We start from the raw sequence: 27210 nt of genomic DNA on the forward strand, positions 1-27210 counted from the left end.
TATAAACATGTTACAAAGAGCCATAGCATTATAAGTAATAACAGTATTGTTATCCCTTTTTTGTAGTGAAAGGTATGAAGTTGACAAGGAATGGCTTATTTGATAATAAAGGAAATAAAGAAATAACTCCTGGACCAAACAAGAAGAGATGATACCTGGGTATCAAGAAGGATTTTACAGGGCTGGGGCTGGGGCTCAGCAGTAGCGCACTTGCCTGGCACATGTGAGGCACTGGGTTTGATTCTGAGCACCACGTATAAATAAATGAAGGTCTATCAGCAACTAAAAAAATATTTTAAAAAAGAAGGATTTTACATGCTTTGACTGGACAATAAACCAATAGCCCATTATTCCAAATCTTCAGTAAACCACAATACCACTTGCACATGAACTATGAATTTTATGATACATCTTTATTTAAGTAGTTTATATAGACAGGATCATTTTAAAAAAGTATTTGCCTATAGATCTGCACTCTAGTGGCAGTCTCGGGACTGGTGGGAGTGAGGAGATGGAGATTATCATAGTAAAACATTTAGAAACTCAGCTGGAACTTATAGGAAAGAAGTCTACATTCACAATATTCAAGAAAAAATGGGCAAAAATAGTTCATTTGTGCTTCCAGGCATTTCTGTGAGCTTTATTTAGAAAGGATTAAAACCAAAAGTGGAATTAAAACAGAAAATTTTGGACCAGGGACATAGCTCAGTGGTAGAGCTCTAGCTTAGCATACACAAGGCCCTGAGTTCAATCACCAGCACTAAAAACTAAATAAAAATAAAACAAAAACAAAAACAGAAAATCAAAACCAAAAACAACCCCCAAAATAGGAAGTTTCATTTTTTGTGGGGATTTATTTGGGTAGATTATGATGTTAATATGTGTATAACTGAATATTTTTTAATTGGCTGGTGTGTTTAGTGATTGCTCAATAATATACAACAAAAACCAAATATGTACAAGAACTTCCATCAAGTAAAAGACTAAGGTGTTGAGATTTCACAATTGCAAATCTGTGTAAATATTTGGCTCACCAAGTTAGATAAACAATATAACTCATTATTTACTCCCAGGCTGTGAGAAAAACTGAACTTTAAAGACAGATTATTAGTAAAATAAATTCTTTTGTAATTCATATAATCAAAGAAACAAGACAAAATTTTCATTGTTTGCAAAGTGCCAACTCAAAGCAATATTAAAATCCTTCATCAAAAGAGAAATCATTAGAAATAATTTTTGGAAGGCAACCTGGCAGTATTTTATGAAATTTTAATGGTTTGCCTTATTGTTTACTTATGTAGTAATTTAGTTTATAAAATATTTGCACAACACTGCAAATATCTATGTAAAAACATACTTACTGTCTTTTTCCTTGGTTGCCTAATAACAATGTCTTAATCCTTTCCTGCTGCTATAACAAAATACCACAGACAGGGTTATTTGTAAACAGTAGAAATTTATTTCTCACAGTTCTCTAGTTTTGAGACATAGAAAGGCAATTAGTTTTGCTGCTAGTGCCAAATCAATGTTTTTAATATAAACATCACTGGAAAATGTGAAAGAACGCTTTGAAGCATTGACTCTGTGCTTAGATTAACATCATAAATGTGCATACATCTTTGTCATTTCATTCTGGTTTTGTGACCAACCACTGCTTCAAATTGTATATTCTGTATACGACTTAAAGCTGCCAAGGCACGTTCAGGAAGAAACCTACATTAAAAAAAAAAGAAAAGAAAAGAAAAGAAAATATTTAGTTTAAAAATCGCTGACTCCAAAGCCATTTGTTTGTTGTTAGTTAAAATGGCCTGACCATTGAGTTATCTAGCTTGTATTTAATTTTCTTCTCTTCCTTAGTGCCCCTCTCTTTTGTGTGTCTTTTAGCATTAGTAGTCCATATTGCAGGCAAACATAAAGAAAACACCGAACATAAAAAACACTCTTCTCACCCTCTCATCTTATGTAAAATTGTATGAGATCTTATATCTTTAATGATCTAAAACTGAAGATCTGAACTCATTGCTGAAATTGTTGCTTAATCTTGATGTCAAGACCATATTGACAGACAGCACAAGAACACACTCCATCCATTTCTCCACCTCTTCTAAAGTAGAAATTGAGTATCTATTACATATTCTATAAAAAGAGAAACTAAAGAACTTAAAAAATGTCCAGTGCCTTAGGAATTTATTGTTTAGTGGGGAGGCTAATATAGCAAACTTGAAACAATCAATGAAAAATATTAGCCACATACAATTAAGGACTGGAACCATGAGGAGGGTTAACATGGGCTGGAATGTCAGAAAAAAATCTTCGAAAGACAATTGTATGTTCAAGGATGGGAAAAATTTTGATAGACCTATGAAGGAAAAGAGTATGACTAAATGGAAAGAGACAGAAATAACGTGTTCTGCAAAGAAAGTCATATTGGGGGAGGGGAGGGGGGATAGTAGAGGATAGGAAAGGCAGCAGAACACATTAGACACTAGTATGGCAATATGTAAAACAGTGGATGTGTAACGGATGTGATTCTGCAATCTGTATACGGGGTAAAAATGGGAGCTCATAACCCACTTGAATCAAATGTATGAAATATGATATGTCAAGAACTATGTAATGTTTTGAACAACCAATAATAAAAATTAAAAAAAGAAAGTCATATTGGAATTTTGGTATTATTCTCTAATTAAAGATTCAATTCCCCTGCCTTGGGATGGGAGGCTAGAAGATGAGAGAAGGATCAAAGGGGCGAGGGAGATGAGGCTGGGAGAAGGACAAGGATAAGAAAAGAGCTGGTGCAGGCCTTTCAACTACTCATGAAAAGAAACCTTCGTATTAGTAGTTGTATCTGTTCACAAAATGTGTCTCTCTGAAAGAGGAAGTAAGCGTAAAGAAGACTAACAAGATGACCCTGTTACTGAAATAAACAAATTCATAATTATAGTTGGAGATTTCAAGGGTCTTCTCTCATTTATTTATTTATTTGGTAGACACTAGTTAGTTTGTTCTTTTTTTCACATTGAAGAGTTATGGGTTACTTTTCAACAAAATAACTATTCAGGGCAGGGAAACCCAGTGGCTTTTATGTACAGGTCCATCCCCGGGGACCATACTTTCTGAGGGGCCTCATCTAGCCCCTTCCTGGGTCTCTGGAAACCTACTATAAAGAAGCAAGAAACAAAAGCCAGTTTGACTTTGGCACTTGCTTTCACCCCAAGGGAAAGTGGCAGCTGGTGGTATCCGAGTCTCTCCCTAGTGGTTGTGGGTTCTCTCAATTATTGGGAGATCAAGTAGACAAAAAAAATCAGTAGCGCTATAGAAACCGAATAACTCTATGAACCACTTTGACCTAATTGACATTTGTAGAACCCTCATTGAAAGCAGAATACTTATTCTTTTTTTTTAATTAATTTTTATTGTTGGTTGTTCAAAACATTACATAGTTCTTGATATATCATATTTCACACTTTGAGAATACTTATTCTTTTCAGGTGTACTTGGAACACTTTCCAAGATATACCAATGTATATTCATCTATACTATATATTAATCTCTGGTATGAAACATAGGAGATATGAAATATATCTCAACAGATTTAGAATATTTGGCTAATAAATAGAATTAAATTAGAAATGAACAGCAGAAAAAAATCTCTAGAAAGTTTCCTCAAATATTTAGAGACTAAAAAAACATTTCTAAAGAGTCCATAATATAAAATAGAAAATATTTTGAATAGAATGTAAATTTAAAAAGTATCAAATTTTGAGGGACAGAACAAAAGCACTACATTTGGGGAAATTAATAGCAATAAATGATTTTTTGAAAAAAAAAGATATATATATATATATATATATATATAATAGAATACTATTCAGCTTCACAAAAGAAGGAAATGTGTAACATGCAACAACATGGATGAATCTTGAGAACATTGTTCTAAGACATAAACCAGTCACAGAAATGCAACTACTGCATAGTTCCACTATATGAGATATCTAAAATTGTCAAATTCAGAGATTCAAACAGTACAATGGTGGTTTCTAGGTACTGATGGATAGAGAAATCGGGAGTTAATAATAATAGAATTTTAGCCAAACAATATATTTGAACAAACTAGGTAGGTGTGGTGGTGCACACCTGTAATCCCAGCAATTGGGAAGGCTGAGGCAGGATCACAAGTTTGAGATCAGATTCAGTACTTTAGGGAGATTCTCAGTAATGTAGTAAGACTCTGTCTCAAATCTCAAAAACAAAGAAAGGAAGAAAGGAAGGATGAAAGAAATAAAAAGAAAAAGACTGGGGATATAGCTCAGTGGTAAAACACTCCTGGATTCAACCCCTAGTATAAAAAAAAATAGCATAAACTCTAGAGATCTGAAGTGCAACATTGTATCTATGATCAATACCAGTGAAATGTACATTTGTAAATATATTAAGCACTGGTTGTCAGAGTGAGGCAGGCACTATTGTGCCAATTCTTCCCACTTAGGGGGGATCCACTCTGGGTGACTGTACTAGTATCATCCAAAAATGTAGCTTTTGAGTTTGCTCCAGTTGTTGATAAATTGAGTCTTACTGAAGAGGACTAAAATCTGGATGTAGGTATTCAGTGTCTTAGCACAGTATCTTGTCATGTAGAGGTAGCTTGAAGCAAAGGGATGAAGGCCAGGAATCCTGAGAAGTGGGAAAAGCCTTCTAGCATGGGTGATGAGGCTTATTTCAACTTGAATTTCACTTTTTCCCCTCATCAGGTCTGAACCTGGGACCACTTATGTGACCTTTCTGAGCCCCAATTTCTGAACCTGTAAGAGGAATAATAATTATTTTGCCCTGAAGGATTATTGTGAAGTTTATATTAGATAATGTGTGCTATTCACAGGTGTTCGGCACACACAGAAAGAATTGACTTTTCCTAGATGGTCTAGGGTTCATCTTCCCCAATAATCAATTGTCTGAATCTAACTGACCCTTCTAATGAGATATTAATAATTAAATGGTGTGATTTTCTCATTATTATGACACATCAGAGAAATATTAACCAATTAAAGTAATATGGCTTTCATCGTCTCATTTGAATGTGTTGACTCATAGTTTTCCTCTATTGCTTATAACACTGATATTGTCACATTTACACTTTTTAAAAAATATGGCTTACGTTTTCTATTTTTATGTATTTTGTTTTATGTATTGTATTTTAAAATATAAATATCATTAATATAAAATTTTCTTTTTCCTTTGAATTCCAGTCCTAGAGAAATGTTTCTAGTTTTAATATTTCTATTAAAAGATCACCCCACCCCCCAAAAAATAAAAACCAAACTGTTAAGATATAGATTTCATGTTGTGTTCCTAGCACAATAAAATAAAAAGGATAAAGTATCAAGTCAATTAATTCCTCCACATTAAGAAATTAGAAAAGAGAAAATTAAATGAAAAGTAAGTAGAAGCAAATTATATATATTAAAGGAGAAATTAATTAGAACATAAAAAACAGGAAAAATTAATTAAACCAAACACAAGTTTTTTGAAGAGATCAATAAAGTGGACTTCTAACTAGATTATGAGAAGAGAAGGAACAGAAATTATAGGTATCAGGAATAAGAAATTCTAAAGAGTTAAAGGACAACAAAGGAATGTGATACACAAATTTATGTCAGTATTTTTGACAACTTAGATGAAATGGAAAAAATTCCATGAAAGACATATTATCAAGAATAAATAAGTAGCCCCTAAATCCCTATGGTATTAAAGAAATTAGAATTGTAATTACAAACTATTCCCTCTTTGAAAAGTATAGGCCCAGTACCTTTGCTGTCGAATTCTACCAAATGTTTATAGAGGAAATAATACCAATACCACAAAAAGTATTCCAGAAAATAGAGGTGGGAATGCTCTCCAGTTCACTCTATGAGGTCAGTATTACCCTGGTATAAAATCAAACACAGTACAAGATAGAATTTGTTTATCTTTTAGAATGAATTAATGTAATTCATAATATTAAACTAAAATGGAAATATTATAAGAACTTCTCTATATATTCAGAAAAATCATTTGACAAAAATTTTTGTCAAAGTAGTAAAAGAAGGGAAATCCCTCAATCTGAAACCAGGGCATCTGTGATGAAAAATAATTCATAACTAACATCATACACAATAGTGAAAGGCTGAACATTTTCCTCTTAAAATCAGGAAGAACACTTAGATGCGTGCTCTCTCTAGTTCTATTCAACACTGAATAGAACTGGAGATTCTAGTCAGTACAACAAGGCAAGGGGGCTGGGCTAATGACTCAGTAGTAGTGCTTGCCTCGCACATGCAAGGCCCTGGGTTTGATTCCCAGTCCCACATATAAATAAATAAAATAAAGTTATAAAAAATAAGGCAAGAAAAAGAAATAAAGTCATGTAAAGGGAGAAATAAAAATTTCTTTTTTAATGATTGTGTAAAAATCTGATAGAGTCTACAAAAAAATCAGTGAGTTTAACAAGTTAGTTTAGCAAGGTTATAGAATACAAGAATGAAATGCAAAAATGAAATATGTGCTAGCAACAAACAATGGAGAAAGAAAAAAATTTAACCATGCCATTTGCAATAGCATTAAAACCATGCAATACTTGGAATAAATCTGATGAAAGATGTGTAGAACCTGAAAATACAAAATTTTTTAAAATATTTATTTTTTAGTTTTAGGTGGACACAATATCTTTATTTTACATTTATGTGGTGCTGAGGATCGAACCCAGTGCCTCGTGCATGCTAAGTGAGCACTCTACCACTGAGCCACAACCCCAGCCCCCTGTCTAAGGATTTTAACAAAACAAGAAAGATAGATTGTGTTCTTGGATTGGGTGAATCAATAATGCTATTATGTCACTTCTCCTCCAGTTGGTCTATAGTTGAAGATCAATACAATCTCCAACAACATTTCAGCAGATTTTTAAAACATAGAGCTTTTATTAACTACTTCACTATATTATGTGCTTTTAAAACTGTCATTCCTCTGTTTGAATAGTCATTTTTTTTAGAGAGAGAGAGAGAATTTTTTTTTAATATTTTTTTTAGTTTTCGGCATACACAACATCTTCATTTGTCTGTGGTGCTGAGGATTGAACCCAGCACCGCGCGCATGCCAGGTGAGCAGGCTACTGCTTGAGCCACATCCCCAGCCCTGTTTGAATAGTCTTTAGCAAAGTTTGGCCAGAGATGGTAGAGAAAAGGAATAATTTTCTATTTTTGAAATGAGTGAGAAAAAAAGAGGGAAAACTTAAGTGTTCATCCCAGGAGTAGAGAGTCTCCATAACAACTTTTACAACTGCAAGACTGTCAATAGTATGGTTCTATGTACAAAGAGTACAGATAGTCCATTTGTATTTTAGGTGTTCTGTGCTGTACTTACTTTTCCAGTGTTAGAGAAATACCAATATATGATGGCACAAAAATCATTTTCTTATTAGTAAGTATTCCATCTATCAGACTTCTTGCAACTTCATCTGTCTCTAATACCGGCCATAATCTGTGATTAAAAAGAAAAAGTTTATTTTCATTTTTAAAAAGATTTATTTATTTAAGTGCTAGGGATTGAGTCCAGGGCCTCACGTGTGCTAAGCAAGTGCTTTACCACTGAGCTAAACCTCAGGCCCCTAGTTTTAATGTTTTTCATTAATGAAGATAGACAAATTAATAGATCCTTTCACCAAAATTAGAATTAGGTTTTAAAATGTTCCAGATTCTACCACACAAATGTCCCTTGCCTCCTTTCCACACATCTCATGTTGATATTTTGTTAATACAATCTTATATTTTCATATGTAGTAGGTGTATTTCTTAGCTCACACAGTAAAAATACCAAAATGACAGAGAAGCCTTAGATGGTAAGGAATAGAGGAACCAGGGAACAAGGAAGAATATGTTAGTTCTGTGTCCACTGCTGTGGACAGTATAAAACTGGCACATAGCCTTAACTTTCCATACTGTATTTGCAGAGGATGACCCACTATTGGGAAAGGGGATATTAGGTATAATTCAATGTGGAGGTGTGGTTTCCAGGAGAGAAGGTTTTCTCCATTATCTTAAGTGTGCCTCACTAACCCACTCCTCCCCACTCCTCCCCACTCCTGCCTACTCTTGGCACCCAGGTGTGTATTGACCTTTTTGATGGACACAAATAAATACCAGTTGCCTAATTAACTGGAATCTGATCACACCTGCTAGTCCCTAATTTGTTTTACCCTCCTTAATTGTTTAAATTCAAAGCAAAATTTAAAGGTAATAAAATAATATTAAAAAGTAATCCCCCATTTTCTTAGTTAACCAACTTAAAAAGTTTCTCATATAGTTTTCGTATCAATTTCTCATGCCATATTCCCATCCTAACTTGATTTTGACTTTACCTTGTGCTTGGGTTTTTGGTGAACCCAGTATTCACAAAAACTGGGCAGAGACATGAGGTTTTGATACCAGTTTTCCCCAAGGTTTCAAGTTCTGCTGTCAGAGCCCTGTGAAAGCCAACAGCTGCAAATTTGCTGGAACTGTAAGAGAATTACCAACCATCATCAGCTAAAAGAGAGCAAGACAGTCAGCTATCTGTAAGAAAGCAGAATCATTTGATTTGAGAACAAGAAATCAAATCTCCCAAATCATCTCCTTGTGATTTTTCTGAGAGGATGAATGGTCAAGTGGACAAGGGCTGATGAACTCGAGATGATGTTTGGAAACAGGGTGACCTAAGCAGATTTTAAGTTAGCTTTATTTATCATTATATTCTAAACCATATGAGAAGATTTTCTTATAAGGATTCTAAGAGGAACTCATAAACCTGGGTCATTTTTAAAAGGTTTCTGAAAACATTAATGGCAATGTTAAGAATGAGAATTGTACTGCTGTGGAGGTGAAGGAAGGCTTCACAGAAGATAATATATTCCTTCATTTTGAAACTTGTGTCCTTATATAAATGATTTTGTCAAATGAGTGGTAGGGAAATGGTGTGTTTGTGTCATAAATTAGTGTCACAAGTACATAAATTAATGTTTTATTAACCATAAAAATAAAGCTAAAAAATTTTTAAAAAGTTTCATTTACATTTTCATATATGATTAAACAGAATTCTGAATGTACCAAGTTGCCTTTTTCTTTTTTGTTGCTGGGGATTGAACCCAGGGCCTTGCTCATTCTAAGTGTGTTCTGTATCCCTGGTCTCTGTGCCCAGTTTCTTAACTATCAACCATAACAAAAGAACAAATATAACTTTATTGGCTGGCCTGATGCTCACTTTTCCACCCTACATATAGCATTTTTCCATTCAATCTTCAAAATGTTTTCTAATCAGTTTTTATTATTTTTTTATTTAGAAAAATACCAATCATGAAAAACATATTTAGAAATACTGCAAAACTAATATCTGTTTCAAACTTCTGTAGGACTCTGAATGTTTTTCTGCTTTTGATGACTGACCTGATAGCTTCCCTCTTGACACTGGTGCCACTTTGTCATCTCAGCACATGTCTTTATCGTTTTTTTTCTTTCTGATTTTTAAAATGAAGATATTAAAATATAGGTTGTCTTAAAGATTCAATGAAGTACCATATGTATAATCACTTTATATATAGAGATATATTTAAGTATTAATTATATAAATGTTTTTTACTGAAGTGACACATAAAAACAGTAATGTTAGATAGTGGTTGTTTTCTCCAAGGAGAATGAAAGAAAAACTATTATTATATTGAGTTTCTACATTTCTAAATATTAAAACAACAGAAATGTTTAATCTGTGAAATTCTTATTTGCATTTTAAGATGATCAAGAAAGATTGGAACAGCCAGATGTGTGTATAATGGCAATCTACCCTACGTTGAAATTTAACTGTATCTGTGACTGCATTCAGTATCAGAAAGAATTTGGTTCTTGACTCGTTTAACCTTAAATGTGTATCTATAAGTAAATAATAGATCAACTAACTGCCAACCCACACACCTACCCATTCATACTCATGTGTTGGTAGAGATTTTTCTGAGGTTAATGTAAAGCTGAAGTAAGAAAGGGAGATACCATTACAGAGTATACAAGGAAAGGATATTTTGCAAACAGTATATGCTGAAGGCCTCCTACTTCCTTTTTTTTAATGTCCTTAATAGAACCTGGGGGTGTGGTGTTTGCATTGTTTTTACTCAGGTGGAGGCCTCTCTACCACACGTGAGCACACACACATGCACAAATGAACTCTCACTATTCAAACACCCACTGGAAAACGTTTTGAGGCAGAGTCCACTGTGGTTGGCTTATCTTGGACAGACATGCCATGCCATAGATTTGCATTCGTTTTAACTTCTGTATATTTTGTTTCTTATGCTATGTGTTTCTGATTTCTTCTATCAACATCTCTTTATTCCAGGAAGTTATGGAAATATACTTGGTATTTCTGCTTTCTTACATTGATCTATAGAGGAGTTTTCAAAGATATTTAAAATAAAATTACAATCATTAAAAAAATTATTCTAACTTACTTTTCAAATTCTGCAACTCCAAATTACTGTGCTGTGATCATTGAAATTCAAAGACTAATAATCACTCAAAAGTACAGAAATACATAGCACTGCTGGCAAGTAATACTTACCAATATGGGATAAGATAGGGAATTACTCCATGGCCGCACACTGAAGCCACTGTGACAATGTGGCCGTAATTTCTCTTTATCATTGAAGGAAGAAGTGCTTTTATGATCTTAATGCCAATGTAGAAAGAAGAGAAACAATGACAGAGGCATTAGGTTTCTAAATCAGGTCATCTTATTTTTGTTAAGACATAAGGGCAGACTGGGGATGTGGCTCAGGGGTAGAGTGCATACCCAGCATGTGTGAGGCCCTGGATTCCATGCCCAGACCACAAAAAAGAGAATGGCATTTGAGAAAACTTTCCAATGAAATAAAATAATTGCAACATTTTATGATAATTTCTACAAAATGAGAGAAATGAAAAAGATAAACATGTACTGGTTTTTAGCTGGCATTAAACACTGAATCTTGTCTATCATCTGCTAGGAACACATCTCAATATTCCCCTTTCTTCTCTTCAGAATACATATATGCATGTGTGCGTGTGTGAAAACACACACACACACACACAAAAACAACAACAACAACAACACACTTGCTCCTTTTTGAATTTGCTTTCTAAACAATGTTATTATTATTATCATTATTTTTCCAGTGGAAATAGAACTTAAGGCCTCATGAATGGTAGGTAAGCAATGTGCCATTGACTTATACCTCCAGCCTCTTGATTAAGGGAGAAATTCAGTCTTCAGAATTGAAAGAAATCCCTATGGTAATCTGGTATTTTGTAATTTTGATTGGGGATTCATCATTCTAATTACAAGAGTTGAAATCTTTTGTACCTGTCAAACAGTTGAGAAGAATGAACTAAGAGTCATATGGAGACCCAAACTATTATAAGGTATGAGTAGATTCAGCATCTTCCTATTTGTAATATTATAGAAATTATATATAGTATAATTTATATATATATATATATATATATATATATATATATATATATTTAGTATATATTACAATATACTAAGTCTGTAATACATATATAGTATTATACGTCCATGTTATAGGAAACAAAAAGCCTTTCTTTTTCCCTCCAAACCTTACTGTTTTGTGAAAAATATCAATAATATTTTATAATCCTACCCCATAGACCCTATGCAAATTTATTAGGCTAAAACTACCAAACCAAGCCACTTAGAAATTGTGGATCCATAGAAAGTATGAGGAGATAATGAATGCTTATTGTTGCTCAAACTTCTGAGTTTTGTTATGCAGCTATAGATAGCTAATGTATGGGTCTCTGGGTAGTTTTGTGGGCATGATCATCAATTCATATTAGCATTGCGAGGGGCTGGGAAAGGTAAAGGGAGGCATCTCTTTGCTGTCTTCAAGAATCCAGATTTGCCCCAGGTTCTACACTAATAGTAGGCCTGGAAGATTGATTCATATAAATGCTTTCTACAAAGGCGGTTGAAATTCATATTTTAGTTTCCCACAAAACTAACAAATTATAAGAGGGTTCTTGAGCTTCTTTCTCTCCTTCCCATCCTTTCTTTTCTTCTTTCCTTTCTTTCCTTCTTTTTGTGCTGGAGATTTAACCCAGGGCCTTGACACATTCTAGACAAGTGCTATAACCATTGAGCTGCATATCCACCCCCTTTGAAAACACATTTTACTTTATTTTTCTTGTTTGAAAACACATCTTATTTTGAAACAGGATCTCACCAGGTAGTGCAGGCTGGCCTTGAACTTTTGATCCTCTTGCCTAAGCCTCCTGAGTAGAAGGGATTATAGGCATGCACCACCTCACCCAGCAAGCTGTATTTCTAAATTTTAGCATTCCATGGGTCTGGAACTTATCTCAGAGTCCTACCCAGAAGTGTCCCAAACTGCTGTATTCATTTAAGTACTTTCTTTGATGTCTTTTCAGTTGTAAAATTTCATGAAAGGAGGTCACAAGTGAATGTACACTTTGTATATTTCCTCTAGAGGATGGAAAAGACATCTACTGATGACCGACCCTCAACAAAGCTCCACAAATATTTGATGAGGACCTGGTACTTGCCACTTGTGTATTCAATACTGTTGGATAAGACAGATCAAGTGGCTTATATTCTGGTGTGTTGTGCCCACTTGAACTCTAACCTTCCGTCAGAGACTGTGGCTCTTCCCAAGCAAACTTGATAATTCCTGGTTTAAGAAAAATATTTGATGTGTTTCCCACACCCAGGTGTGTGAACTCAATTATGAACTCCATGTGTCTTCAATGAAGGCATATAGACATGCACAGATCAGAAATATTTCTGATTATACTCACCCAAAAATGTCCCAGGATGTTGACTTCAAATGTTTTGGTAATTTCCTCATCCTTGGTACTAAGAAGATCGGCTGGATATATTGCTCCAGCATTATTCACCACGATGGTTACGTCACCCACTTCTTTCTTTATCTTTTACAATGGAAAGGACACATCAGTTGAGTTATACAAACTCAAAAGTTTTGGGACTGATATCATCCATATTTTTTATTCTACTAAGTGATGTTTCAGAGTTTAGGCATGAAAAAGCCTCTAGTTCAAATAATAGATGCAAAGGCAAAACTTTCATAAATGTGGGCTAAAATTCTTTTAAACATCTAAATTTTAGTGCCAATACATAATGGGATTTTGAAATCTTATCAATAAGGTAAATTTAATATTTGTGTTGATAAATTGATATATAAGTTCTGATTACATATTTTTCAAGTGCTGATTGAGTTATCACAGTTCCACCACCTACAACTACATGATCTTTGTCTGGATTAACCTCCTTGAGCCTTAATTAGCTTATCTACAAAATGAGATTAATAGAACCACTGAACTAAACCAAACTTAAAGAATAGAGTAGTTTATTGAAGTGTTAGGTTCATTGTGTGTACTTGGTATTTGTTCTTTTAAAATTTGTTATAACTTCTTTTTTTTTTTTCAAGCTGGGGATTGAACTCATGGCCTCACACATGCTAGGCCACTGAGCTGCAACTCCAGTCCTAGAATTATTATAACTATTATTACATTTTCCTTACTAGAGTAAATGATAACTAAAATTTTAAAATCTTACGAAGGAAATATTAAAGGAAGAAAAATTACTGCAAAAATACCAAAAATAGTTTTTACTGAAAACTAGCAAGTAATCCATTTTTCCTACTGATAAACCTTTTGTCAGTTACTCTGCGCCACTGCTCAAACTTCTGATCAGAATGAAATTGAACAACAATATGAAACCATCATAATGAGCAGAGTTGAGTGGCTTCTCTAGAACAAAAAAAGCGTACATATCCTTCTTTTGTCACATTACTTCATTTGGCAGTAAAGTCTAATTTAAATCAGTCATGAAGTACCTTTTTATTTTGCATGTCAGGGGCCATCAATAACAAAATGTGTGACCTGAAGTCACAGGAGCTGTCTCACCTGATTCACGGAGCTGTAAATCTCCTCTCGGCTACTGCAGTCGACCACAAATGCATGCACAATGGCCCCTAATTTTTGACATTCAGTTGCAGTTTCCTCAACACCATGCTGTAATTGGGGGGAAAAATATTCAGGAAAGAGTGGAAGAAAAAGCACTGGACAAGAAAATTTTTAAAAATATTAAAATTCACATCCAGAGTACCTCCTTATTTGTAAAAAACCTCTTGAGAGAGATTGTTTGCTTAATTTGTAACTGGATTATACATGACTTTTCTGCCAGGCGATGCTCAGATTATACTAAAGCAAAAGCCAAAAGCAAAACCAAACCAAAATGAAATGAACCAACAAAACTTCCAAAACCACGTTTATGTTTTTGTTTTCCTAGCTTTTCATCTTAACTTGGAGGCCCTCTCATAGGTAGTTTCTCTAAAGAGAGCTACTTTTGTATCTTGAAGAGTAATTATGATGGGGCTCTTTGCTGTGTCATGTAGGCAGGTGTTTGAGTATGAAGAAGGAAGACCCAACAGTTTATTTAACACACATTTGTTGAGCACCATGCATGTAATGTAGGCAGTGAAGTGTGGAGTAGCAGTTCTAAAATAGTGATAATTCTAAACTGTATGCCTCCACATATTTTTCTCGAGGATTCTGATTTATTCCTCTGGTAGCAAAGGGTAGAAGAAGGATCCTTATTTGAGAAAGACTTCTTTTGCAAGTTTTCCAATCTTAAAATATTTTTGGTACATATAGGGAAACCACGTCATTATCCTATGAGATAATAAGAGTATATTCTTCAGGTGGTCAGGGACATGGGAAAGACTCTCAAATTTAGGGAACAACCTTGCACATGACCCTAGGACATGAAGAAAGAAAGATTTATTTGGGGCCCAAATTCACAGACCTTTTTCCTAAAATTGTCCTAATGTTTCTTTTTTAAAAAATATTATTTTTAGTGAGGAATTTATTTTTATGTGGTGCTGAAGATTGAACCTAGTGCCTCACACATGCGAGGCAAGCACTCTACCACTGAGCCACAACCCCAGCCCCTAATGTTTCTTGACTTGCATTTCTGGAAAATTAGAATTCTCCTCAAGACTTAACATCTGCTGACTTTTATAGAGACAGTTATATGTTTTTAAAAATTATACTTTTTCCCCTCACAATTTGTAAACTATTCTCTGTGGTGAAGAGGTGAGGACATGTCAAAGTCCTTTCCTCCATTATTTGGGGTCATCCCTGAGGGAATGGTGGCTGGTTTCCCTTTACCAGCACTACCTCCCCTGCATTCTCTGTATTTCATGATTTGGGGTAAACCCTGAAGCAGCAGCCTGAAATCCCAAAGAACAGTCTTTAAGGAGTCCAGGACTATTTATTGTAGCAAAGCCCGTGTCCTTTCAATTAGCCTTTTGAGGGGTTGCAGAAGTGTAAAAGCGGGATGGGTCAGGAGAGTCACTGACTTTGGCTTCAGCAGGTAGCTTGCTCACTGCCAGAATGCATGGAGGACTATGTAATTCTTCATTCTGTCTCCAGATTCAAGGTCATAAGCAGCATTAGTAACCAGAGCTTTCATCCGATATTTTGATGAAGAAAAAATTCTTGAGTTATATCATTGAGCTAGAGCTGCAAGATGTGGTGCCTTGTCTTTTTATAAGTGAAATGCATGCTTCAGTTGCAGCTTCAGTGTGCATTGTGAGCTCCTCTTTTCACTGTGTTCCTAAAGCAGCAGTTTCGATGGAACAAGGGCCAAACTTGCCTCTCATCTTGGAAGGCAAAAGAAGCCAGCTATGACAAAAACCCAGTTGGTCCTTGACTAAAGGAAAACTGAATTACACCGATAGCCTTAGAGCAACTCATTTAATATTTTAACATTTAACCATATAATTCAAGGATTTGCAGAGAATTTTACAAGGTTGGGTTACCCATCATTCAGGCAGAACCTTAAGTCCTTTTTAATATAACTTCTTTCTAATTTTATGTTTGCTTTGTCACTGGAAATGTTAAAATTGAAAAAAAAAAGTAATAGATATAGTCCTCTCTCCAAAAAGACATATCTGGAAAGAGATCCAAAGGTTAAATTTTCATGGATTTATGAAATAAATGCCTGAGAAAAGCAGACAACAAATTTCTCAATTTGTAAATTCTTGTCCTAATCTAAAAAGTTTATTGGAATTTCTTCAACGATCAAATTCATGCCAAGTCATTTTCATATGCCAAATCATTTTCAGCTAATATACAAATGCTCCTATCTGTTAAGTAAGGAAATACCAACTTTTTCTTGAAAGTTATTCTTCAATATCCAGAAAGAACCAGAGAAGAATTAGTTCCTAAAGTTCAGGAGATATTTTCAAAGTCCCTAGGAATACAGGTGTCAACTAGACATGATGGCAAGGAACATGAGAGTAATAATTTAATGGCAATTTAAATCTCATTGTGATTGGTGGAAGATCTGGTTTTCAAAAAAATTTTTGTAAGTTTTCCAATCTTAAAATATTTTTTGTACATATATTCTTGATTTTATGAGAATTTATGAGTTTAGGGAAAACCATATACTACCTCAGTTATTTCAGATTTTGGAGGGGGGGGCAGTTAAGATAACATTTACAAACAAGAGTACAAGAGAAATAATGAATGTAAAAGAGAAAGCCTGACTCCCTACACTTAGATATTATTTAACACAACTAATGCTAACCATGTGCTAGGCATTATTCTAGGCACTTAAAATACATATTTAATGCCCTTGTCCAGGAGTTGGCAATATTTTTCCTCAGTGGGCCAAAGAGTGAATATTTTAAGAGTGTGTGTGTGAGCCAGGAGGCACTAAGGGTTTCAGTAGCATGTTCTTCTTTGTTTCTTTGGGTTTTGTTTTGATAACCCTTTAGAAGTGTTAATATTATTCTTAGCCTAGGCTGTCACAGGATAGATTTGGCCCTTAACTATAATTTGCTATGGTTCTTGATACCCCTAAGGTATTATCCCCATTTCAGAGATAAGAAGGCCGAGGCAGAGAGAACTTGTGACTTGGCTAATTTAATCAGCTTAGAATGATCCTGGCTCTATGTTTTTTGTTATACTGTGCATAACCTGTACACTATGGCAAAAAAAAAAAAAAAAATCACTGCCTGGGTCTTAATTATGTTCCCTTCATATAATCAACCTGATGCAAATGTATAATAAACTCCAGAAAATTTAACCAACTCTCATAAGAGAAATATGAAGATAAGCAGATGCTAAATCAAGAAATAAAATATGAGTCCTACTTTGTGAGTTTAAAAGATTGGCATTACATCCATTACCTTATTAATATCCCAAAGAACCAGTCTGCTTTTCCGCTTTGCAAATTCATAGGCAGTCAGCCTGCCTATTCCATGCCCAGCTCCGGTAATGAGAACAATCTCCCCAGCCACAGATTTTCTCCTTCGGGGAAGGAAAAACTTCACCAATGACTCCAAGTAGGAGTAGATGATGGTGACCAGAAGCAGGAGGATATCCAAGACAATGTTCATGGCTCAGCTCTACCCTCTTCCTCTGGCTATCTTTGTGTAGTCCTCAGAAGGAAATGGCCTCTGCACAGAGCACCAGTGAAGACCTGTGTGCCCAGGTGTTGACAGCAGAGCTAAATGAGGAAGGCTTTTGTGTTCCGATGAGTCAGAGCCACCTCTTGAGTTTTTGAAGTGATGCCAGTTGCTAGCAAAAGCTTAGCACAGATCAAGGGAAAATGCTCTTTGGTCATGTTTGTCTTAGAGCTGTTGTGTACCATGTTTCAACATGAAATTTAACCTCTAGAAGTAATTTTAGAGGTGAAAGATAATAGCCTGGTATCTCTCTGTAAATTGAGTGTGTGTGTGTGTGTGTGTGTGTGTGTGTGTGTTTATTTATTTTTTCAGAAGAGAAAAGGAGAAAGTAAGATCATTATCTCAGAAATTAAAACATGGGTCAGTGAAATGTAGTGGTTTGATTTCATTCACAAAATTTCAGCATTAATACTATATTTCAGCTAGCTAATCATCTTACATATGATTTTCATTTCTCAGAAAAACTTCTGAGGTTGAGGGAGATTTTAGGTTATGTAAGACAATCAGTTCCCTTTATGATGATATTTGAAAGATCATTTGACCAGGTGTTAGAAGTCTTGACATCTGACATCTGTCTTAGTTCAGGTAACTTTAACAAATTATATAAACTTATGTTGGCTTATAAGTAGTAAAAATTTATTTCTCACTGTTTTGGAGGCTCTGAAGTCCAAGATTGAGGAAATGTTAGGTGCCAGAAGAGTCTATGTCTAGTGAGGACTGGCTTTCTGGTTTATAGACTGCTTTCTTTCTTTTTTTTAAAATATATATATTTTTTATTGGTTGTTCAAAACATTACAAAGCTCATGACATATCATCTTCCATACATTTGATTCAAGTGGGTTATGAACTCCCATTTTTACCCCAAATACAAGTTGCAGAATCACATCGGTTACACATCCACATTTTTACATAATACCATATTAATGACTGTTGTATTCTGCTACCTTTCCTATCCCCTACTATCCCCCCTCCCCTTCCCTCTCATTTTCCCTCTCTATCCCATCTGCTGTTGTTTAATTCTCTCCCTTGTTTTTTTCCCTTTCCCCTCACAAACTCTTATATGTAATTTTGTGTAACATTGAGGGTCTCCTTCCATTTCCATACAGTTTCCCTTCTCTCTCCCTCTCTCCCACCCCACTCGTCTCTGTTAAATGTTAATCTTTTCCTCATGCTCTTCCTCCCTGTTCTGATCTTAGTTGCTCTCTTTATATCAAAGAAGACATTTGGCATTTGTTTTTTTAAGGATTGGCTAGCTTCACTTAGCATTATCTGCTCTAATGCCATTCATTTCCCTGCAAAATCCATGATTTTGTCGTTTTTTAGTGCTGTGTAATACTCCATTGTGTATAGATGCCACAGTTTTTTAATCCATTCATCTATTGAAGGGCATCTAGGTTTATTCCAAAGTCTAGCTATTGTGAATTGTGCTGCTATGATCATTGATGTGGCAGTATCCCTATAGTATGCTCTTTTGAGGTCCTCAGGGAATAGACCGAGAAGGGCGATAGCTGGGTCAAATGGTGGTTCCATTCCCAGCTTTCCTAGGTATCTCCATACTGCTTTCCATATTGGCCGCACCCTTTTGCAGTCCCACCAGCAATGTACAAGTGTACCCTTTTCCCCACATCCTCGCCAGCACTTATTGTTGTTTGATTTCATAATGGCTGCCAATCTTACTGGAGTGAGATGGTATCTTAGGGTGGTTTTGATTTGCATTTCTCTGACTGCTAGAGACGGTGAGCATTTTTTCATATACTTACTGATTGATTGTATGTCCTCCTCTGAGAAGTGTCTGTTCAGGTCCTTGGCCCACTTGTTGATAGGGTTGTTTGTTATCATATTATTTAATTTTTTGAGTTCTTTGTATATTCTGGATATTAGGGCTCTATCTGAAGTGTGAGGAGTAAAAATTTGTTCCCAGGATGTAGGTTCCCTGTTTACCTCTCTTATTGTTTCTCTTGCTGAGAAAAAACTTTTTAGTTTAAGTAAGTCCCATTTGTTTATTCTTGTATTTAACTCTTGGGCTATGGGCGTCCTATTAAGGAATTTGGAGCCCGACCCCACAATATGTAGATTGGAGCCAACTTTTTCTTCTATCAGGTGCAGGGTCTCTGGTTTGATATCTAGCTCCTTGATCCATTTTGAATTAACTTTTGTGCATGGCGAGAGAAAGGGGTTCAGCTTCATTTTGTTGCATATGGATTTCCAGTTTTCCCAGCACCATTTGTTGAAGATGCTATCCTTCCTCCATTGCATGCTTTTAGCCCCTTTATCAAGTATAAGATAGTTGTAATTTTGTGGATTGGTCTCTGTGTCCTCTATTCTGTACCATTGGTCCACCCGCCTGTTTTGGTACCAGTACCATGCTGTTTTTGTTACTATTGCTCTAGACTGCTTTCTTTTCACTGTGATCTCACATGGCAGAAAGAGGAAAGGAACTCTCTATGTTCACTTTCTAAGGGCCTCATCCCACTGGCCAAGTCCTCATCATCTATTCACCTTCAAAAGGTCCTACTTCATAATACTATCACATGGGGGTTATGCTTTCAACATATGAATTTGAGGGGAACACATTCAGTCTTTAGCAACTTCCTAGCCTAGTGAAAGAACTCTTGTCCATCAATAGATGAATGGTATGAGATATATCACACACACACACCATATATGTACATATATATGTATATATATATATATATATATATATATAAATGGTATGCTCAATGGAATATTATTCAGCTTTTAAAATGATAAAGGACTTTTTCTTTTCTGGAGGCTAAGACAAGAGGTTGGCTCCTGGACAAGTTAGCAAGCCCCTATCTCAAAAAGTTTCTAGAGATGATGTAGCTGAGTAGATTGAATCTTGGGTCAATTCCCGGTAATGAGAGAAAAAAGGAAGGAAAAACACATGCTACAACATGAAGGAAGCTCAAAGACAATATGCCAAGTCACATAAGCTAGACACAAAAGTACAAACATGGTATGATTTCACTTATAAAAAGCATCTAGAGTAATCAAGTATATAGGGATAGAAAGCAGAATGGTGGTGGCTAAGGGACGCAGGTAGGGAGCATGGGGTGTTACAGTTTCAGTTTGGGGTGATGGAAGTTCTGAAGGTGGGTGGTGGCAATGGTTGTACAGCAACAGGGATGCACTTCATGCCATTGAACTGTGCGTTTAGAAATGGTTAGAATGGTACACTTTGTGTTGTGTATGTGTAACTTTAAGTAATCCCTTTTATTTTTTCTCTGTTTTAGTTTCCTTTTCTGGAAAATAGAGATAAAGCTCGATTTGCCCAATACAGACCTTTTCCCCACATCGAATTGTCAACCTTCCTTTACACAAGGCAGTTATAAGGATCAAAGAGAGCGCATACATATGAAATGGCTTTACAAGTAGCTTGCTAAGTTGCGCAGGCTGGCCTTGGGCACTTGGGCACTTGTAAGTGTCATTCTCTTACAATCCTCTTGTCTTAGCCTCCAGAGTAGAAAGGTTCCTTCATTTTAAAAGTTGAATAATATTCCACTATTTATGCACTGTACCATTCATCTATTGATGGACGGGAGTTCTTTCCACTCTTTGGGTTGGTTACAGAAATGAAATAATAGTAATAGTGTTACTATTACTATTGAGCTCATGTGTTAGTGCAAGAAGGCTTAGAGGAGACATATTGGAGAAATATTAACCCAATCAGTGATTTAATTCCCTGATAGGGATTAACTGAGTGGTAACTGAGATGGTAGGGTATGGCTGGAGGAAGTGGAAATTGAGGCATGTCTTTGGGTGTATTTTTATCTGGCAAGTGGACTCTCTCTGCTTCCAGATCACCATGTGAGCTGCTTCCCTCTGCAGCACTCTTTTGCCACAATGTTCTGCATCATCTTGAGCCCCAAGAAATGGAGCCAGACATCTTTGAATAGAGACCTCTGAAACTGTGAACCCTCAAATAAACTTTTCTTCCTCTACAGTTGTTCTGTTGGGTCTTTTAGTCACAGCAGCAAAAAAGCTGACAAAAACACATAGTAATGGGCTGAATTATTAAGCACATACCATATGCCAGGGACTATGAATATTTAATCCTCACAATATATAATTGAGGTGGAAACCATTAAAATCTGTATTGTATAGATGAGGAACTGATATTAGGGCAAATAAGTAACTTGTTGACAGTTACATGACTGGTAAGAAGTGGAATGAAAATTTAAGCCCAGAAAGTCTGATTCTGAAGCCCCAACTTGTAACTTAACAAGTTTCTGAATTAGCACTGCTTTTGTACTACAGGGTACATGAGTGCATATCTGAGAGATTTTTTTGATTGCCACAAATCAGTCATGCTACTGTCATCTAGTGGGTAGAGGCCAGGGATGCTGCAACATCTTACAATGCATGGGACAGTCCTGTGCATTGTTTTGTTTTGTGTTTTTGTGGGATTGGGGATTGAACCCAGGGTCTCATGCATGCTATGCAAGTGCTGTACTGTTGAGCCACATCTTTAGCCCCATCCTGTGCATTAAAACAGAGAATTATCCAGCCCCAAATTTCAGTAGTGGTGAGTCTGAGACCCTCTGACCTATGCTATACCATTTTGCATCGGAGAGAGTATAATTGGTTAAGTTTGAAACTCGAGTATGTGTACACACATACGCACACACAGATATATGTATATATGTATATATAAGTGCTTGACTATTCGGCATGCAGTTTTGCAGTGTTATTTATATAAACTCGTAAATATTAACGTGGGTAGGTTAGATTAATTCTCATGCTGGGCTGCAATGCAGAAATCTGTTTTCAGGTTGAATGTCTCTAAAGGCAACAGTCAGTTTGCTCAGAGGGAGCTAGACCAGAGGACAACACCATCTAAATCCGTATGCTACTGATATACATCTGAAAAGCCATTTAAAAATTTATAGAGTCTAGATTATTTTGTTTCTGGGGTATTTGTGTTATCCAAGAAATAAGAAACACCAAGAAAGTGAAAAACAATATTTTTCTCAAATAGTTTGGATGCTTAAAACTTTTTGTCTATGAGATTACCTAATGAAACTTGGGAGGCTGAGGCAGAAGGATCATTAGTTCAAAGCCAATCTCAGCAACCTACTGATACCCTGTCTAAAAATAAAAAGGGCTGGGGATGTGACTCAGCAATCCTGGGTTTAATCCCCAGTATCACAAAGGTGGGAAGAGAGAGATATTACCTGGTGAACTACCATTTTTGTTTTCTGTTCCTCAAATATATAGGTTCCTATATACTTCCTTCAATAATGCTAGAAATATACAATCTACTCCCTGTTCCCTGCCCCTCCCTACCTAATTTTTGGAGACATTTTGTTTGTATGTCTTTATGACACCATTAGCTTCATTTTAACATATTTTAATAATAAAAATGCTTAGTTTACTTTAATCATGTTTTTAGGTGAGTTGTTTTCTTCTGATATCAGTGAAGGTAACTTGAATTTGTCATTAATTTTCTTCATATCACATTTTAGGATGTTATTCTCAAGTAAAATTTTCTCAACTAAGCTAAAATCATCTACAGTATTTAGAATTTTATTAAACTCAAATACTTTCTGAACTCTGCCTTTTCCTTTTCCCATTGCAATGTCTGTTGGTGGTACAGTGGAGATATTTTAGGAACTTAGCTATGTGTCTGGAGTTCAGAGGGAGGATCTAGGCTGGAAAAAGAAATGTGGGGATGGTGACTGATATGTGTATGTGTGTGGTGGGGATTTCGGTGAGGTAGGGATAACTTCAGGCTTTTGGCTTGGGCACTTTGTAAGTGTCATTCTCTATTAGGTAACACAGATGAGGTACAGGAGATGTTAAACTTTGCATATGTTGAGTTGAAGACATTTACTTAACTGGAACTGGAGATGATACAGATTATGCAGTCTAATTTAATTCTTTTATGGATGAGGAAATGGAAGTTCAGGAACAGCTAGCTTACATGAGATTTCCCAGGGCATGTTCTGCAGTCTGAGGCCACCTGAAATTGTAGGGAAAACTATGTAAGTAAAAGATACATCTAGGTCACTGAATCTGGGCTTGACTTAGTCATCCTAGATATCAAAACAAACAAACAAAAAACCCCACAACTTTTTGTAGTGATATTGGTGCTCAAGCCAAGCGAAAATTCCTGCCCACTTTGGGGAAGAATTTAGTGTCCAGAGTGGGTTAACACTCTCCCAATATTGATCTAAATTTATTTTGATTTCAGGAAACTTTAGACTGTGACGATAATAGGAAGAGGCTAGGCTGGGCCTTTTTCAGGTGGAATAATTGGGCATCTGCATTGTAGCATTTATTGCATCTTAAAATAGTTGAATAGTTTTTTACCGTTGTAGATTCCTACTTTTGATTTTAAAATATTGTTTGAATTCCAAGGAAAGTTTGGGTAAATGGAAGTAGGGTAAATGGAAGGGTGCTTAGAACAATAATTCAACTCTCTGAGCATCCCAGTAAGGCTCTATGATAGGTCAGCAAGTCTGTGATCTATCTAGAGTTTGATTTCTAATTAGCTACAGAATTTTAGGTAAGTTGTTTCAACTTCTCTGGGATAGGATTATCCATAAAATGGGGATAAAGGGGTCTACCACACAGAATTGTCAAAGGAAGCACATTTGGTTCTTGATCATTGTTTCCCTTCTTCATAATAACATTGAACCATTTAGCCAGCAGCCAAGTTGGTGTTGAAGATGTACTAAGGGTCAGTTTTAGATTTTCCACTCTTTCTAATCCCAGTTCCCAATAAAAAGACTACTTTCTGTCAAGCGAGAATGGTGGCCTGGGGTTGGGGTGGGTGGTGGGAAAGCCTGGGAATGTTCTCAAAGGAAGAAAGAGGCCAGTAAGTGTAGCAGTCCTGTGGTAGGGTTCCAGAATGATGTCAAGGATTCAAAGGAAGGCCTTGGGGTTTGTCGAGGGACATTGGGTTTCTGACTGCAGGCAGAAGTCTGTACCTCAAAAAAGAGAGCTGTGACTGTCAAAGGATGCCTTAGCATAAGACCAGGGTTGACAACTTGGAGTCTTTCTCAATTTTTTTTTATTGATTGTTCAAAACATTACAAAGCTCATGACATATCATCTTTCATACATTTGATTCAAGTGAGTTATGAACTCCCATTTTTACCCCAAATACAAATTGCAGAATCACATCAGTTACACATTCACAATTTTTACATAATGCCATATTAGTGACTGTTGTATTCTGCTGCCTTTCCTATCCCCTACTATCCCCCCTCCCCTCCCCTCCCATCTTCCCTCTCTACCTCATCTGCTGTTGTTCAATTCTCTCCCTTGTTTTCCCCCCAATTTCCCCTCACAACCTCTTATATGTAATTTTGTGCAACATTCAGGGTCTCCTACCATTTCCATATGCTTTCCCTTCTCTCTCCCTTTCTCTCCCCCCACTCGTCTCTGTTTAATGTTAATCTTTTCCTCATGCTCTTCCTCCCTGTTCTGTTCTTAGTTGCTCTCTTTATATCAAAGAAGACATTTGGCATTTGTTTTTTAAGGATTGGCTAGCTTCACTTAGCATAATCTGTTCTAATGCCATCCATTTCCCTGCAAATTCTATGATTTCTTCATTTTTTAGTGCTGCGTAATACTCCATTTTGTATAGATGCCACATTTTTTTTTTTTTACCCATTCATCTATTGAAGGGCATCTAGGTTGGTTCCACAGTCTAGCTATTGTGAATTGTGCCGCTCTGATCATTGATGTGGTAGTGTCCCTATAGTACACTCTTTTAAGATCCTCAGGGAATAGACCGAGAAGGGCGATACCTGGGTCAAATGGTGGATCCATTCCCAGCTTTCCCAGGAATCTCCATACTGCTTTCCAAATTGGCCTCACCAATTTGTAGTCCCACCAGCAGTGTACAAGTGCACCCTTTTCCCCACATCCTCGCCAACACTTATTGTTGTTTGACTTCATAATGGCTGCCAATCTTATTGGAGTGAGATGGTATCTTAGGGTGGTTTTGATTTGCATTTCTCTGACTGCTAAAGACTGTGAGCATTTTTTCATGTACTTGTTGATTGATTGTATGTCCTCCTCTGTGAAGTGTCTGTTCAGGTCCTTGGCCCATTTGTTGATTGGGTTATTTGTTATCTTATTGTTTAATTTTTTGAGTTCTTTGTATATTCTGGATATTAGGGCTCTATCTGAAGTGTGAGGGGTAAAAATTTGTTCCCAGGATGTAGGCTATCTATTTACCTCTCTTATTGTTTCTCTTGCTGAGAAAAAACTTTTTAGTTTAAGTAAGTCCCATTTGTTTATTCTTGTATTTAACTCTTGGGCTATGGGCATCCTATTAAGGAATTTGGAGCCCTACCCTGCAGTATGTAGATCGTAGCCAACACTTTTTCTTCTATCAGATGCAGTGTCTCTGATTTGATATCTAGGTCCTTGATCCATTTTCAGTTAATTTTTGTGCATGGTGAGAGAAAGGGATTCAGTTTCATTCTGTTGCATATGGATTTCCAATTTTCCCAGCACCATTTGTTGAAGATGCTATCCTTCCTCCATTGCATGCTTTTAGCCCCTTTATCAAATATAAGAAAGTTGTACTTTTGTGGATTGGTTTCTATATCCTCTATTCTGTACCACTGGTCCACCTGCCTGTTTTGGTACCAGTACCACGCTGTTTTTGTTACTATTGCTTTGTAGTACAGTTTGAACTCTGGTATCGCTATACCTCCAGATTCACACTTCCTGCTTAGAATTGCTTTTGCTATTCTGGGTCTTTTGTTTTTCCATATGAATTTCATGATTGCTTTATCTATTTCTACAAGAAATGCTGTTGGGATTTTGATTGGCATCGCATTAAACCTGTAGAGAACTTTGGGTAATATTGCCATTTTGATGAAGTTAGTTCTGCCTATCCATGAACAGGGTACATTTTTCCATCTTCTAAGATCTTCTTCTATTTCTCTCTTTAGGGTTCTGTAGTTTTCATTGTATAAGTCTTTCACCTCTTTTGTTAGGTTGATTCCCAAGTATCTTATTTTCTTTGAGGATATTGTGAATGGAGTGGTTTTCCTCATTTCCATTTCAGAAATTTTGTTGCTAATATACAGGAATGCCTTTGATTTATGTGTGTTGATTTTCTATCCTGCCACTTTGCTGAATTCATTTATTAACTCTAGCAGTTTCTTTGTAGACCCTTTTGGGTCTGTTAAATATATTATCATGTCATCCACAAATAGTGATAATTTAAGTTCTTCTTTTCCTATTTTTATGCCTTTAATTTCTTTTGTCTGTCTAATTGCTCTTGCTAGTATTTCAAGAACTAAATTGAATAGAAGTGGTGATAGAGAGCATCCCTGTCTTGTTCCAGATTTTAGAGGGAATGTCTTCAGTTTTTCTCCATTTAGGATGATGCTAGCCTGAGGTTTAGCATATTTAGCTTTTACCATGTTGAGGTAAGTTCCTGTTATCCCTAGTTTTTCTAGTGTTTTGAACATAAAGGGATGCTGTACTTTGTCGAATGCTTTTTCTGCATCTATCGAGATGATCATATGGTTCTTGTCTTTAAGTCTATTGATGTGGTGTATTACATTTATTGATTTCCGTATATTGAACCAGCCTTGCATCCCAGGGATGAATCCTACTTGATCATGATGCACAATTTTTTTGATATGCTTTTG

General features: G+C 35.9%; 1 protein-coding gene across 2 annotated transcripts; it reads right to left on the bottom strand.

Moving 5' to 3' along the window:
• Nucleotides 1-1438: 1438 nt before the first annotated feature.
• Nucleotides 1439-17497, bottom strand: LOC143406076 (17-beta-hydroxysteroid dehydrogenase 13). Of its 2 annotated transcripts, XM_076864662.1 has the most exons (7): nt 17288-17497; nt 13995-14102; nt 12867-12998; nt 10612-10718; nt 8390-8527; nt 7396-7512; nt 1439-1713 (listed from the first exon to the last, which is right to left on the bottom strand). In XM_076864662.1, exons 1-7 carry the CDS (start codon nt 17495-17497, stop codon nt 1623-1625), a joined length of 903 nt encoding a protein of 300 aa, XP_076720777.1. In that variant the 3' UTR covers nt 1439-1622. The 2 variants fall into 2 exon arrangements, with proteins under 2 accessions (XP_076720777.1, XP_076720778.1); XM_076864663.1 differs by lacking the exon at nt 13995-14102.
• Nucleotides 17498-27210: the final 9713 nt, after the last annotated feature.

Source organism: Callospermophilus lateralis, chromosome 8 (genome assembly GCF_048772815.1).
Source record: "Callospermophilus lateralis isolate mCalLat2 chromosome 8, mCalLat2.hap1, whole genome shotgun sequence".
Classification (NCBI taxonomy): domain Eukaryota; kingdom Metazoa; phylum Chordata; class Mammalia; order Rodentia; family Sciuridae; genus Callospermophilus; species Callospermophilus lateralis.

What these genes read in the sequence shown, in the direction of transcription:
- LOC143406076 (XM_076864662.1), bottom strand. Translation starts at nt 17,497, where the DNA reads ATGAACATTGTCTTGGATATCCTCCTGCTTCTGGTCACCATCATCTAC. An exon ending in TTTACAGCTCCGTGAATCAG is followed by an intron (nt 12,999 to 13,994) that starts GTGAGACAGCTC and finishes CCATTGTAAAAG; the next exon opens with ATAAAGAAAGAAGTGGGTGA. An exon ending in CCCTATCTTATCCCATATTG is followed by an intron (nt 8,528 to 10,611) that starts GTAAGTATTACT and finishes ATTCTCTTACAG; the next exon opens with TTCCAGCAAATTTGCAGCTG.